The 13,443-nt window shown below is 38.9% G+C and overlaps 1 protein-coding gene across 1 annotated transcript in view; it reads right to left on the bottom strand.

Moving 5' to 3' along the window:
* The window catches only part of BMP5 (bone morphogenetic protein 5), a 141,758-nt gene that overhangs the window by 44,251 nt on the left and 84,064 nt on the right, over positions 1-13,443 (bottom strand). Inside the window, exon 3 of the mRNA XM_061397809.1 lies at positions 367-515. Coding sequence (XP_061253793.1) covers positions 367-515 — 149 coding nt within the window. The remainder of the gene's footprint in view (positions 1-366; positions 516-13,443) is intronic.

Genomic DNA, 13,443 nt, shown 5'->3' with positions numbered 1-13,443 from the left:
TAGCTGTGTAACCACCACCACAGTTAAGACATGGATACACAGCACCTCACACATCACTTTCTTTCAGTATTGCTATATTACAGTTGTGCTGTTTATTTACATACAGGCCTTCAACACAAGAATAAAAACCCCAAGACCAAGAAGAGGGCTTAAGTTGTCTTTACCTCCCACAGCCATTGCAGAGCCTGACAATAAATGCATGTTGTTTACAAATCAATTAACTAATCAATATATTGCTCTGTCTTATAGACTGCACCACTTTGCACATTGTGTGTATAAAAAATACATTGGTTAAATCCCACAAAAAGCTGTAACTCTCAATGGGTACAAACCAGTACCACAAAATGTACAAAATTCAGTGCTTACCATCTCCTGTTTCTGCACAAAGTTGTAAGCCCAAATTGTTCTGTGGATTAATCACCCAATGATTGCTGGTCACAGTGATATCAAAGACAAGCCAACCCACATCGAGAGCTTGGGTTTTCCTTGTGTCTAACAAGAATAGATCTGCGTCCCTAAGGAGAAAGAAAACAACAACAAAAACAGTTACAGGTTTGAGTGAAAATCATCATTCCCTACACTTAAGTGAAAGCTCTACAAAACCACTCTTAAAATGACAGGAGTTGATTAAGGAGCAAGGGGAACAAATGACTCAAGTGATGACTAATAAGATACAGGACGTTTTATTGCTAGAATCCCAACCCAAATCTGGTGCAGATTAGGAATATCTGAAAGTAATTTCCATTTTCCTGCTCTTCACTGTCAAGTTTCCTTTACAAACTGGCTTAGTGGTCTTGATTTAGTCCCTGATAATCAGTATTTCCCCTAACCACTACCTGTAAGGAACAGGACACTGGCAAGTTCATGAGCAACTGTTGAACTGAATAGAGAGGAAGCGACAGCAGCTGCTCCAGTCTGAGTGGCTGTGGATTCTCCATGGAGGTGGAGGGCAGGCAGTCTGTGATGCAAGCCTTTCAGAGATCATTTTCTCTTTTAGAGATCATTTTCCTTTAGTTTCCACTTTATTACACTTTTTCCCATTTTTATTTCATTTTATGTTTTTGTTATATAATTATTTTATGGATACCAGGCCAAAAGAAGGTCACCAAATACATCATTGGATTAAGGGAGAAGTCCTATAGATTGGGGATTCCCTGGTAGCTCCGTTGCTAAAGAATCCGCCTGCAATGCAGGAGAGCCGGGTTTGATTCCTGGGTCAGGAAGACATGCTGGAGAAGGGATAGGCTACCCACTCCAGAGTTCTTGGGTTTCCTTGGTGGCTCAGCTGGTTAAGAATCTACCTGTAATGCTGGAGACCTGGGTTTGACCTCTGGGTTGGGAAGATCCTCTGGAGAAGGGAAAAGCTATCCACTCCAGTATTCTTGCCAGGAGAAGTCCATGGACTGTATAGTCCATGGGGTCACAAAGAGTCAGACATGACTGAGCAACTTTCACTTTTCCCATGGATTGAGCTATGGATCTACCCTGACTTGCTTTAACATCATCTGTGTGCACAAGTTCCCTGAGGGCAGTAACAGCTATGAATATAAACTTGTATGTTTTAGAATGATCTCCATGGTGTTACTGTTACTAATATTTATCAATCTTAACTTTAGTATTAACTTTACAAATGTATGAGTATCTGTGTAATGAATTATTTTATTATTTCCTTTCTATAGGCAGCCTCTGAGGCAAATGCTACATATTTTTGACATTTAATCTTTTTCTAAATTTATTTTATCAAAATATAGTTGATGTACAGTGTTCTTTTAATTTCTGCTATACAGAAACAAGATGCAGATCTTGCTATATGCAAGAGAATATAGCAAGATCTTGCTATTAAGCAGGATCTTGTTGTTCATCCATCCTCTATATATCAATAGTTTACATCTGCTAATCCCAAATTCCTACTCCATCCCTCTGCCATTCCCCCTCATTCTTGGCAATCACAAATCTGTGCTCTATCTGACATTTAGTCTTTACAATAGATCTCTTATATTGATGAAATTGAGGCTCAGAGAGTTTGGTGGTAAAAACAAAGGAAATCCATCAAAGTAGAACAGAAATATACTATTATGCATTGATGATGGTGCTGAATTTGGCAGCATGTCATTCATGAGGAAGATCAGAGCTATGTCATAATAAGTTATGCTCTATTGTTCTATTGTATTTTCCATCAATCTGTATCTTAGAAGTCACTTCAAAGATGGCTTACAAAATTTAAACAATTAATTTTGAGTAAAATCATGTACATTTATTATTTCCTTAGGAAAAAAGTCATCAGTGATCATTAAAAAGTGAACCGTAAAAGAAGTAAAGAATCTCAGTCAATATTTTAGAGGCTATAGCTCCATTTCTTTACTTAAACTTGATTTAAACCATCCTTCCATTAACCTAGAGAAGTTAAAATAAATGTATTAATGATGCAATCAATTAAATTGACCAGCTACCATACACCCAAAAATGCAGCTTTCATTCTCCTTCACAATTTTCTTACCAAGGAAGGGTTACAGACACTTTTTCACATCCAATACAGGACTCAGTTTGAGTTACTGCAGATATACAACAAGCATATAATACAATGAAATGAAAAGATTAATTTTTTCCCAGTTGAAGTTTAAGGATCTATCATATTCACACTGTGGTTGAACAAAAGTAAAATTCTCCCTGCCTCTCGTAACTTGAAAAATATACCAAATAAACAAATCTAAGAAAAACTGATTATCTTTAAAATTTTGATATATTTTAAAACTATCTTTGAGACTGTTATCTTGGAATTAATTTAATCACATTGCTAACTTCCTAAGAGAAGGATCCACCTTGCAGTTTTGAAACTACTCAAGTGCTATCCTGATTTTATTTGAAATGTGGTAAAGGTGTTCTGAAAGAGATGGGAAAGCAGACCACCTGACCTGCCTCTTGAGAAACCTATATGCAGGTCAAGAAGCAACAGTTAGAACTGAACATGGAACAACAGACTGGTTCCAAATAGGAAAAGGAGTACGTCAAGGCTGTATATTGTCACCCTGCTTATTTAACTTCTATGCAGAGTACATCATGAGAAACGCTGGGCTGGAAGAAGCACAAGATGGAATCAAGATTGCCGGGAGAAATATCAATAACCTCAGATATGCAGATGACACCACCCTTATGGCAGAAAGTGAAGAGTAACTAAAAAGCCTCTTGATGAAAGTAAAAGAGGAGAGTGAAAAAGTTGGCTTAAAGCTCAACATTCAGAAAACGAAGATCATGGCATCTGGTCCCATCACTTCATGGGAAATAGGGAAACAGTGGAAACAGTGTCAGACTGTATTATTTGTGGGCTCCGAAATCACTGCAGATGGTGACTGCAGCCATGAAATTAAAAGATGCTTACTCCTTGGAAGGAAAGTTATGATGAAACTAGACAGCATATTCAAAAGCAGAGACATTACTTTGGCAACAAAGGTCTGTCTAGTCAAGGCTATGGTTTTTCCAGTGGTTATGTATGGATGTGAGAGTTGGACTGTGAAGAAAGCTGAGTGCTGAAGAATTGATGCTTTTGAACTGTGGTGTTGGAGAAGACTCTTGAGAGTCCCTTGGACTGCAAGGAGATCCAACCAGTCCATCCTAAAAGAGATCAGTCCTGGGTGTTCATTGGAAGGACTGATTCTGAAGCTGAAACTCCAGTACTTTGGCCACCTCATGCAAAGAGTTGACTCATTGGAAAAGACCCTGATGCTGGGAAGGGTTGGTGGCAGGAGCAAAAGGGGACGACAGAGGATGGGATGGCTGGATGGCATCACCAACTCGATGGACATGAGTCTGAGTGAACTCCGGGAGTTGGTGATGGACAGGGAGGCCTGGTGTGCTGTGATTCATAGGGTCGCAAAGAGTCAGACACGACTGAGCGACTAAACTGAACTGAACTGAAAGGTGTTCTAATAAACCTTGCAAAGCATTACCAATCCTTGGCATGATATAAATAAACATTTGAATAACAAAACAGGTCACAGAGGTAAGTTCTGAGAGCAATTTCAGCTAGTTAACAAATATCTTTAGGTGAAAGTGAAGTGAAAGTCAAAGTCGCTCAGTTGTGTCCAACTCTTTGCGACCCCATGGACTCTACAGTCTGTGGAATTCTCCAGGCCAGAATACTGGAGTGGGTAGCCTTACCCTTCTCCAGGGGATCTTCCTAACCCAGGGATCGAACCCAGGTCTCCCGCATTGCAGGTGGATTCTTTACCAGTTAAGTCATCCAGGAAGCTTTACCTTTAGGTAGTTATTTATTATTTTTAAATCGTGCTACTTTTTCAGAAAAAAGAATTCCCAAACTATTAACATTCAAATCTCAAAACTTAAGCAAGTCTATTAGGAAAATAGTTTCAGTTTTAAAAATACTTAGAAGACGCATCAGCCAACAGATCCAAGCAAAGCCTAAATACTTGAATTTCTGTGATGCAAATCGCAAGGCACTGGAAGGAAACCTAGGCAAACAGTATGATTTGAAAAATCTATATATTTCTAGCTCACCTCTGAAAAGTTATAAACGTTCAGTTACCTTCATAAGCTTCATGGTTTCCTATTCTTGAGTAAAGCTATTTTATTTTTGACCCTTAACTTCTACTTTTAAATTTCTCCTCTTTCTTTTTGCATAAAGAACTCTTCTGCATTAACTATAGACAAGAGAATATGCTTTAGGAGAATCAAGTCTATTTTTAACAAGCACAATGTTAATAATTACATAATTTTCAGTCATGCACCAACTCTCATAATAGCATCTTAAAAATAAATTCTATCCATTCTATAGAAATCTAGATGTGATTTCTTTAGAAGTATAAAATTACTCCACTAAAGAACAGTACTTAACTCCCTGGAAATAGCAGAATATTTTGAATTGTCTCTTTAAAGACTACTTTAAAATTACCTCTTTAAAGAATATTTGAGTTATCTCTTTAAAGACTGTTTCCAAGTAATGTGACATTCAGAGGTACTAGAGGCTAGAACTTCAACATATGGATGGGGGAAAGAGACGAGCACAGTTTAACCCATAATACTATTTTTGAAAAAAATTTTAAAAGGCAGGAATAATCCTAGATGTGAGCATTCAGTTTATTGACATTATAGCAATTATCAACACTGAAATGCTTTAAAAAACAAGGAAGTCAATTTACATTGACCAAAATAACTCATAATGACTAAAATTTGTATTTTTATTTTTCAGGTAAAATTTGAACCTTTGTATTGAGTATGATATAGATTTGCATACAAATTCCTCATAAAGCTAAATTAAGCTATCATGCAGGTGTTAAATATAGAGTCACAGAGAACAGATATAGGATTAGCAGCAAAGATAGATATATTAGATATGAAATATATAGATAAATGTAATTACTCACAGGTGAAAAATAATATGTACATGTGTAGATACAGTTAGAGTTCACTACAAACACATGAGCATATTTTACTTCATTCATGACCAGAGGTTTAAACATGTCTATTCATGGGAAATTGGTGGACTTGTATGTACTGCTTTAGAAGAATACACTTTATTTTACTGACAGAGGAAAGGTTCTTGTACATGTGCCTTGGGAGTCTTGAAATACCAAAAGGGTAGGAACTTCAACTAAGGACTGAGCAGCAGGAGCCAAATTCAGTAAAAGTTGATTTACCATCATCCTAAAGCCACACATCTGAAAATAGTCTTACATATCTAAGACTATGACATTGAGCTTCCCAGGTGGTGCTAATGGTAAAGAATCCAACTACCAATACAGGAGACACAGGAGACATGGGTTTGATTGTTGTCAGGAAGATCCCTTGGAGTAGGATATGGTCACTCACTCTAGTATTCTTGCTTAGAAAACTTCATGGACAAGAGGAGCTGGGAGGCTACAGTCCATGGGGTCGCAAAGAGTTGGATAGGACTGAGTATGCATGCACATCTAAGACTATGACATTAGAAGAGCTAAAACAATTTTTATCATCTTTATATAAATATCAATGTATTATAATGAAGTAAATAAGGATTTAGGGAGCAGACAGAGCTTGAACAATTAAGGAATTCCTCAGCCTCAGTTTCCCCATGCATAAAAAGAGTATGATAATCCCTGCCTTAAAAGAGTGTGTGCAGACCAAATGTAATACAATCTGGATCTCTGTTTGGAAGAGAGGAAAATTATAGTTGAATCTTTTGCCACAAGAGGAAAAAATGAAATTGAAAACATCAAAAGGAAGTAAAGTTATTTATATAATCAACAATAAAATAGTGAAAGAGAAGTAGTCTTCATATTGTTACAGTTTCAATCATATGTACGCATGTATATGTGTGTGTGTGTGTGTGTGTATGTATATATATATATGCTGCTAAGCCACTTCAGTCGTGTCCAACTCTGTGCAACCCCATAGATGGCAACCTACCAGGCTCCCCCGTCCCCGGGATTCTCCAGGCAAGAACACTGGAGTGGGTTGCCATTTCCTTCTCCAATGCATGGAAGTGAAAAGTGAAAGTGAAGTCGCTCAGTCGTGTCCGACCCTCAGCGACCCCATGGACTGCAGCCTTCCAGGCTCCTCCATCCATGGGATTTTCCAGGCAAGAGTACTGGAGTGGGGTGCCATTGCCTTCTCCGATATATATATATACACACACACAAATATGTGTATATATAGAGAAAGAGAGAGTAACAGAGAGAAGATGAAGAAGAAGCAGTTATCCAGGAGCATAAACATTCTACTGTCTAACCAAAAAGCTCTAAATCTGGTCAAGAAAAGTTTTGGGAAACTGTCTGGAAGATACAGAGATAAATTTCCAGGCAAAAGTTGAAATACTCTATTTCCATGAGGCAAGAACCTTAAAGAGCACAGTGATATCTCCACTTTTCCCAAACTTTCTCCATTATAACTTTTTCAACTCTTTTCATCTCCTTTGTCTCTGAATAGCTTACCATGGCTAGTAGAAATGGAATGATTACCACCTAAGAAGAAAGCATACATCTTTTTCTGGGTATCCGACTGTAAATACACACCATCTGAGGAATGTGACATGCGGTTCAAGCATGGGACAAATTAACAATAGATGCAAATGTTATTCTCTGGAGTTTATAATGTCGACAGTTTCTATCATGAGCAACTTTAAAAGTGTTAGAATTTGACTTTGGTATTTTCAGATGGTAATTGTTTTTTCTCCCCAAACAAATAAGAAATAATAAGCTTCTGTAAATCTCACAGAACACCCATTTTCAGATTATCTAATTCAATGCTGTGTTTACACTGAAAAGGAATAGATACAAACTGGTAAAATAGTAATATAACATGGACTCGAATGGCAAAAATGGAAAACAAGCTGAATTCCCATTATGAAAATTCAACCACTTTTCTCTTGGCAGATTTTTTTAAATTGCCAAGATAATGATAATATTAGTAGGATTCCTGGCACTACACCATTTCATATTTTTCCCTTGCAGAGAGATCTATGCATGGGCTACTGAATACACACACACATGCACAGCATGAGAGAGTCCCTCACTCAACAAGAAACAAAGAAGTGAGAGTATTACATACACAAACGAACTACTTTTAACTTCCCTAATGAATGAATGATATACCCCGTTCAAGTTCCTAAGAATTCTTCTATGCTATGACTCTTATGACCCCAATGGATATGAAACAGTCAAGGAAAAAAATGAGTTTTTAGGGCATGAATTATTCCCATTTTTAGCTTTATAACGTAAATCTATAGCTAGAGCAGCATTTCTCGACCTCAGCATTATGGACAATTTTGACCAGATCGTTCTCTGTTGGGTGGGGGTACCCTGTTTATGGCAGAAGTTTCAGCAGCATCTTTTGTTACCCCAGCGTTACTACCCGTTGGATGTCAGTAGGCCTCCACCCTCGCCAACAGTGAAACCCAAAAATGCCTCCAGACACCACTAAATGTCTCCTGGGGGTGAATCCTCTCAGTGGAGAACTGGAGCTAGAGCTTGATCTCTGCAAGTGCAGGAACCCAAGTCATGCTTGGGTGCTGTCCTGTATTCTCAGAGCCAAGGGCACCGCCCATCTGAGTGTTATTTCCACCACTCTCAAGAGCCCAAGAAATCCCCTGGGTGTTACTGTCAGTGTGCATACTGAAGTATGTCCAGAGAAGAGTCACAAATCCTAGAGAAGCCAGAGGGGGAGATGATGTCAATGTGAAACTGACTGTGGATTGGAATGATGACAGCTCAACTAAATATATCCAAGTAGGGGAGGTGGCGAATGACAGCCAGCAGGCCGGCTTAAAATGTGTTTGCAATGGGGCACAGACATTTATATTCACAGTAGAACATTAGGAAGGGGTTGAATTCTACATAGCACATTTTCTTTCAAAGAAAATGTGTATATATTTGTGAAAAACATTAACTCAAGGAAAGCACTTAGCACAGTGCTAGACACACGGTGAGTACCCCCTAAGTGGACACGTGCTGACTGCTTTGCTTAGTAGTAGGACTAGTGGCATTGTTCTTACCATTTAATTATTCAATTCTTTATGTACTTAGACAGGTCAATGCTTAGGAATATTTCTCTTAGGATCTCTTTCACATCTCTCCCAACCACCACCCCACTCCCTCTCATTATAGAAGTTTCTCCTACACTATTGATGGGAATATAAGTTGGTAAAGCATGGGGGTTTCTCAAAAAGCTAAAAATAGATTTACTATATGATCCAGAAATCCCACTCCTGGGGATATATCCAGAAAAAGCTAAAGTTCAAAATGATGCATGTGCCCGTACGTTCACAGCAGCATTATTCACAATAGCCAACACATGGAAACCATCTACATGTCCATGGATAAGGGAATGGATAAAGATGTGGTACCTAGATACAATGGGATACGACTCAACCATAAACAAAACCGTGCCACTAGCAGCAACGTGGATGATCTAGTGAATATCATACGAAGTAAAGCAAGCCAGAAAGAGAATGACAAATCCACACAGTATCAATTATGTGCAGAATCTGAAATATGACACAGATCAACCTATCTGTGAAACAGAAATAGACTCAGTCATAGAGAACAGATTTGTGGTCGCCAAGGTTGAGGAGACTCTGCGGGGAGGGAAGGAGTGGAGTTTGGGATTAGCAGATGCAAACTATTATATATAGGATGGATAAACAACAAGGTCCTCCAGTCTAGCACAGAGAACTGTATTTAACATCCCATGATAAACCATAATCAAAGAGGATATGGAAAATTATATATATATATATATACACTCACACATAACTGAGTCACTTTACTGCACAGTAGAAATTCACACTACCTTGTAAATCAGCTATACTTCAATAAAGAGTCAGAAAAATATACTTAGACATTAAAAAAGTTCTTACTCATTTTCAAAGGCCCAACTCAGGGGTAAATGCCTCCCAGTGGCTTTCCCCAAGGTTCTTCACCCTCCAACATGAATTAATTACCCTCATTTGTATTTCCACAACGCTTAGTACATACTTACATCATACTGCTTAGCGCGTTGTTTTACAGTTATTAAAGCCTGTGTGTGGCAAGCCCACCTCACCCCCAGCCTCAGGCTATGAACTGTGGGAATCTTACTTACTAGGCTTGTGTGCCCTGCGCTGGCCCTGTGCAAGGTGCTCAGCAAAAGCCCGGTCAACTCAGATGTATTATCTGGAAAATTCAATCATGTGGAAACCTCATTTCCCAATAATGCCAGATATATGAGGTGTGACTGAAAAGTGATGCTTTCTATACAGAATATGAGGCTGTCTGCCTCACACGAAAAGATTAAATAAGTGAAATGATGCAAAGCATGTTACATTTTTACCAAGAAAAATAAAGATTTGGATAAATATCAGAACACTCTTTTAAATGGCACACATTTAAATAAGAGTATGAATAAATGAAGGAGGTGGGAGATGATAGGAATAAAATATATAATTTTAAGTGTTTTGGATCTTACTAAGATAAATAAGTGTGAAAAGAGATGACATCATGTGTCTGTCTCTTTCATATTTGATTACATAACACTATCAAAGTATTTATAGAGTAGAGGGTTAATAGATCAGACAGTGTCTTGAACATAAAATATATCTATAAAGCATAAACCTAAATTACTACAAGGACCCCCACCCTGACACTCCTAGACGATACCTTAGGGGAAGTAAGCTTTAAATTTGCGAAATTATATATATGCACACACATACATGGGCTTCCCAGGTGGCGCTATTGGTAAAGAACTTGCCTGCCAATGCAAGAGTCATAAGAGATGTGGGTTTGATTCTTGGAGGGAAGATTCCTTGGAGAAGGGCATGGCAACCCATCCCAGTATTCTTGCCTGGAGAATTCCATGGATAGAGGAGCTTGGCGGGCTACAATCTATAGGGTCACAGAGTCAGTCATGACCGAAGCAACTTCGCACACAGACACCTACATACACACACACACACACACACGTGCACAATTGCAATATGAAATGCACTGCCTTAAAGAGTACAGCCTGCATTGACTTTTCAGTTCTTTGTTGCTGCTAAGTCACTTCAGTCGTGTCCGACTCTGTGCAACCCCATAGACGGCAGCCCACCAGGCTCCCCGTCCCTGGGATTCTCCAGGCAAGAACACTGGAGTGGGTTGCCATTTCCTTCTCCAATGCATGAAAGTGAAAAGTGAAAGAAAAGACGCTCAGTCGTGTCCGACTCTTCGCAACCCCATGGACTGTGGCCCACCAGGCTCCTCCATCCATGGGATTTTCCAGGCAAGAGTACTGGAGTGGGTTGCCACTGCCTTCTAGAGTTACACTATTACAATCATTGATCATATATCGAACTATACATTTGATCAACTGCTTCAAGTCTAGTCATCATTTCCGTTGAAGGCTCAGTCATATACTTGGTAATACAAGAAATAATAATCTTGTGAAACAAGCAAAATACAAATGGTATAGTTAATAACATTAGTGGAATTAAAAGTAAATGTTTTAGCCATGAGCCTCCCTCACTAGTGTTTTTTAAAGATTGTCAAGACTAGGGAATGGGTCACTTAGAGCAGAAATCTGATTTTTCATGTTGTTCAAATGTGTTGCATTAAAGGATTTATCAGGTACAAAAATACAGCATTTAGTTTGAATTATATGCCTCTTGATGAAAATGAAAGAGGAGAGTGAAAAAGTTGGCTTAAAGCTCAACATTCAGAAAACTAAGATCAAGGCATCTGGTCCCATCACTTCATGGCAAATAGATGGGGTAACAGTGGAAACAGTGTCAGACTTTATTTTTGGGGGCTTCAAAATCACTGCAGATGGTGACTGCAGCCATGAAATTAAAAGATGCTTACTCCTTGGGAGGAAAGTTATGACCAACCTAGATAGCATACTCAGAAGCAGAGACATTACTTTGCCAACAAAGGTCCGTCTAGTCAAGGCTATGGTTTTTCCAGTGGCCATGTATGGACGTGAGAGTTGGACTGTGAAGAAAACTGAGCGCCGAAGACTTGATGCTTTTGAACTGTGGTGTTGGAGAAGATTCTTGAGAGTCCCTTGGACTGCAAGGAGGTCCAACCAGTCCATTCTAAAGGAGATCAGCCCTGGGTGTTCTTTGGAAGGAATGATGCTACAGCTGAAACTCCAGTACTTTGACCACCTCATGCGAAGAGTTGACTCATTGGAAAAAGCTCTGATGCTGCGAGGGATTGGGGGCAGGAGGAGAAGGGGACGACAGAGGATGAGATGGCTGGATGGCATCGTTGACTCGATGGATGTGAGTTTGAGTGAACTCCGGGAGTTGGTGATGGACAGGGAGGCCTGGCATGCTGCGATTCATGGGGTCGCAAAGAGTCAGACACGACTGAGCAACTGGACTGAACTGAACTGAATAACACAGATGATGCTGTAAGGTGTCAAGGGTCTTGCAGTTGTGTAGCACTGCCTTTCTCATCATAGAGATCTCAGACTTCAATAGGCTAATAGCCCAGTTACTATCATTTAAGGCTTATTGTCAAGGCTTAGATATAGTCAATTACATCCTCCAACCCCATTGAAGGCACACACACACAAACATACAAGCTGCTAAATGGTCATACCAGTATAATACAGATCTTTGACCCATTGGGATCATACCAATGGTAGATTGGTTGTGGTTACCTGTAATTTGTTAATATGTACGACCTTAAATTCATGGGAATCCCAGACTACACCTTTGTATCATCCCTGTAGATGTCAAGGCCATAATTTAGTGCCACAAATCCACTGAGTTCTATACCAATCACTCTCTCTAAGGGTAATAACAGGCATAGTTCATAAAGCACCCAGCCTTGTCTCATAATTACTAGATTGATCACTTTTAGTATTATTTAACCGTTCCCAACATAGAGGAGCCTTTAAACTTAAATGACCATAGCCTGGTGTTAACCATATAGATCCTCCCCCATAATTGTAGGAGTTTTCCTTTTAATAGATGAGAAGTTAATTTTTCCTTAGTTGAATTCAAAACACTATTACATCTTATACTATATATGAGACAGAAGCCTACAAGGACCTACTGCATAGCACAAGGAAAGTGCTACAGTTAATATATTTTAATAACCTGTAATAGATGAGAATGTAGAAGAAGATGTTGGGCTTCTCTGGTGGCTCAGATGTAAGAATATGCCTGCCAAATAGGAGATACAGGTTGATCCCCAGGTGGAAAGAATCCCCTGGAGAAGGAAATGGCAATCCACTCCAGTATTCTTAGCTGGGAAATTCCATGGACAGAGAGGACCCTGGCAGGCGATAGTCTGTGGGATCACAAAAGAGTCAGACACGACTTAGCAACTGAACAACAACATATATGTATGTATAAATGTATGACTGAATCACTTGGCAGTTCACTTGAAACTAACACAACATTATAAATCAACTGTATTTAAATAAAAAAAAATTTTTTTTAAACACTAAAGGAGTACATCAAGGCTATATATCGTCACCTTGCTTATTTAACTTATATGCTGGGTACATCATGAGAAATGCCAGGCTGGATGAAGCACAAGCTGGAATCAAGATTGCTGGGAGAAATATAAATTAACCTCAGATATGCAGAGGACACCATCCTTACTGCAGAAAGAGAAGAGGAACTAAAGAGCCTTTTGATGAAACTGAAAGAGGAAAGTGAAAATCTGGCTTAAAACTCAACATTTGGAAAACTAAGATTATGGCATTCAGTCCCATCAGTTCAGGGAAAATAAATGGGGAAACAGTGACAGACTTTATTTTCTTGGGCTCCAAAATCACGAAGATGGTGACTACAGCCACAAAATTAAAAGACCCTTGCTCCTTGGAAGTATAGTTATGACCAACCTAGACAGCATATAAAAAGCAGAGACATTGTTTTGCCAACAAAATTTCATATAGTCAAAGCTATGGTTTTTCCAGTAGTCATGTATAGGTGTGAGAGTTGGACTATAAAGAAAGCTGAGTGCTGAAGAATTGGTGCTTTTG

The sequence above is a fragment of the Bos javanicus genome, chromosome 23 (assembly GCF_032452875.1).
Source record: "Bos javanicus breed banteng chromosome 23, ARS-OSU_banteng_1.0, whole genome shotgun sequence".
Classification (NCBI taxonomy): Eukaryota; Metazoa; Chordata; class Mammalia; order Artiodactyla; family Bovidae; genus Bos; species Bos javanicus.
The sequence above is the reverse complement of the archived record's forward strand: the minus strand, read 5'-3'. Positions and strand labels throughout refer to the sequence as shown.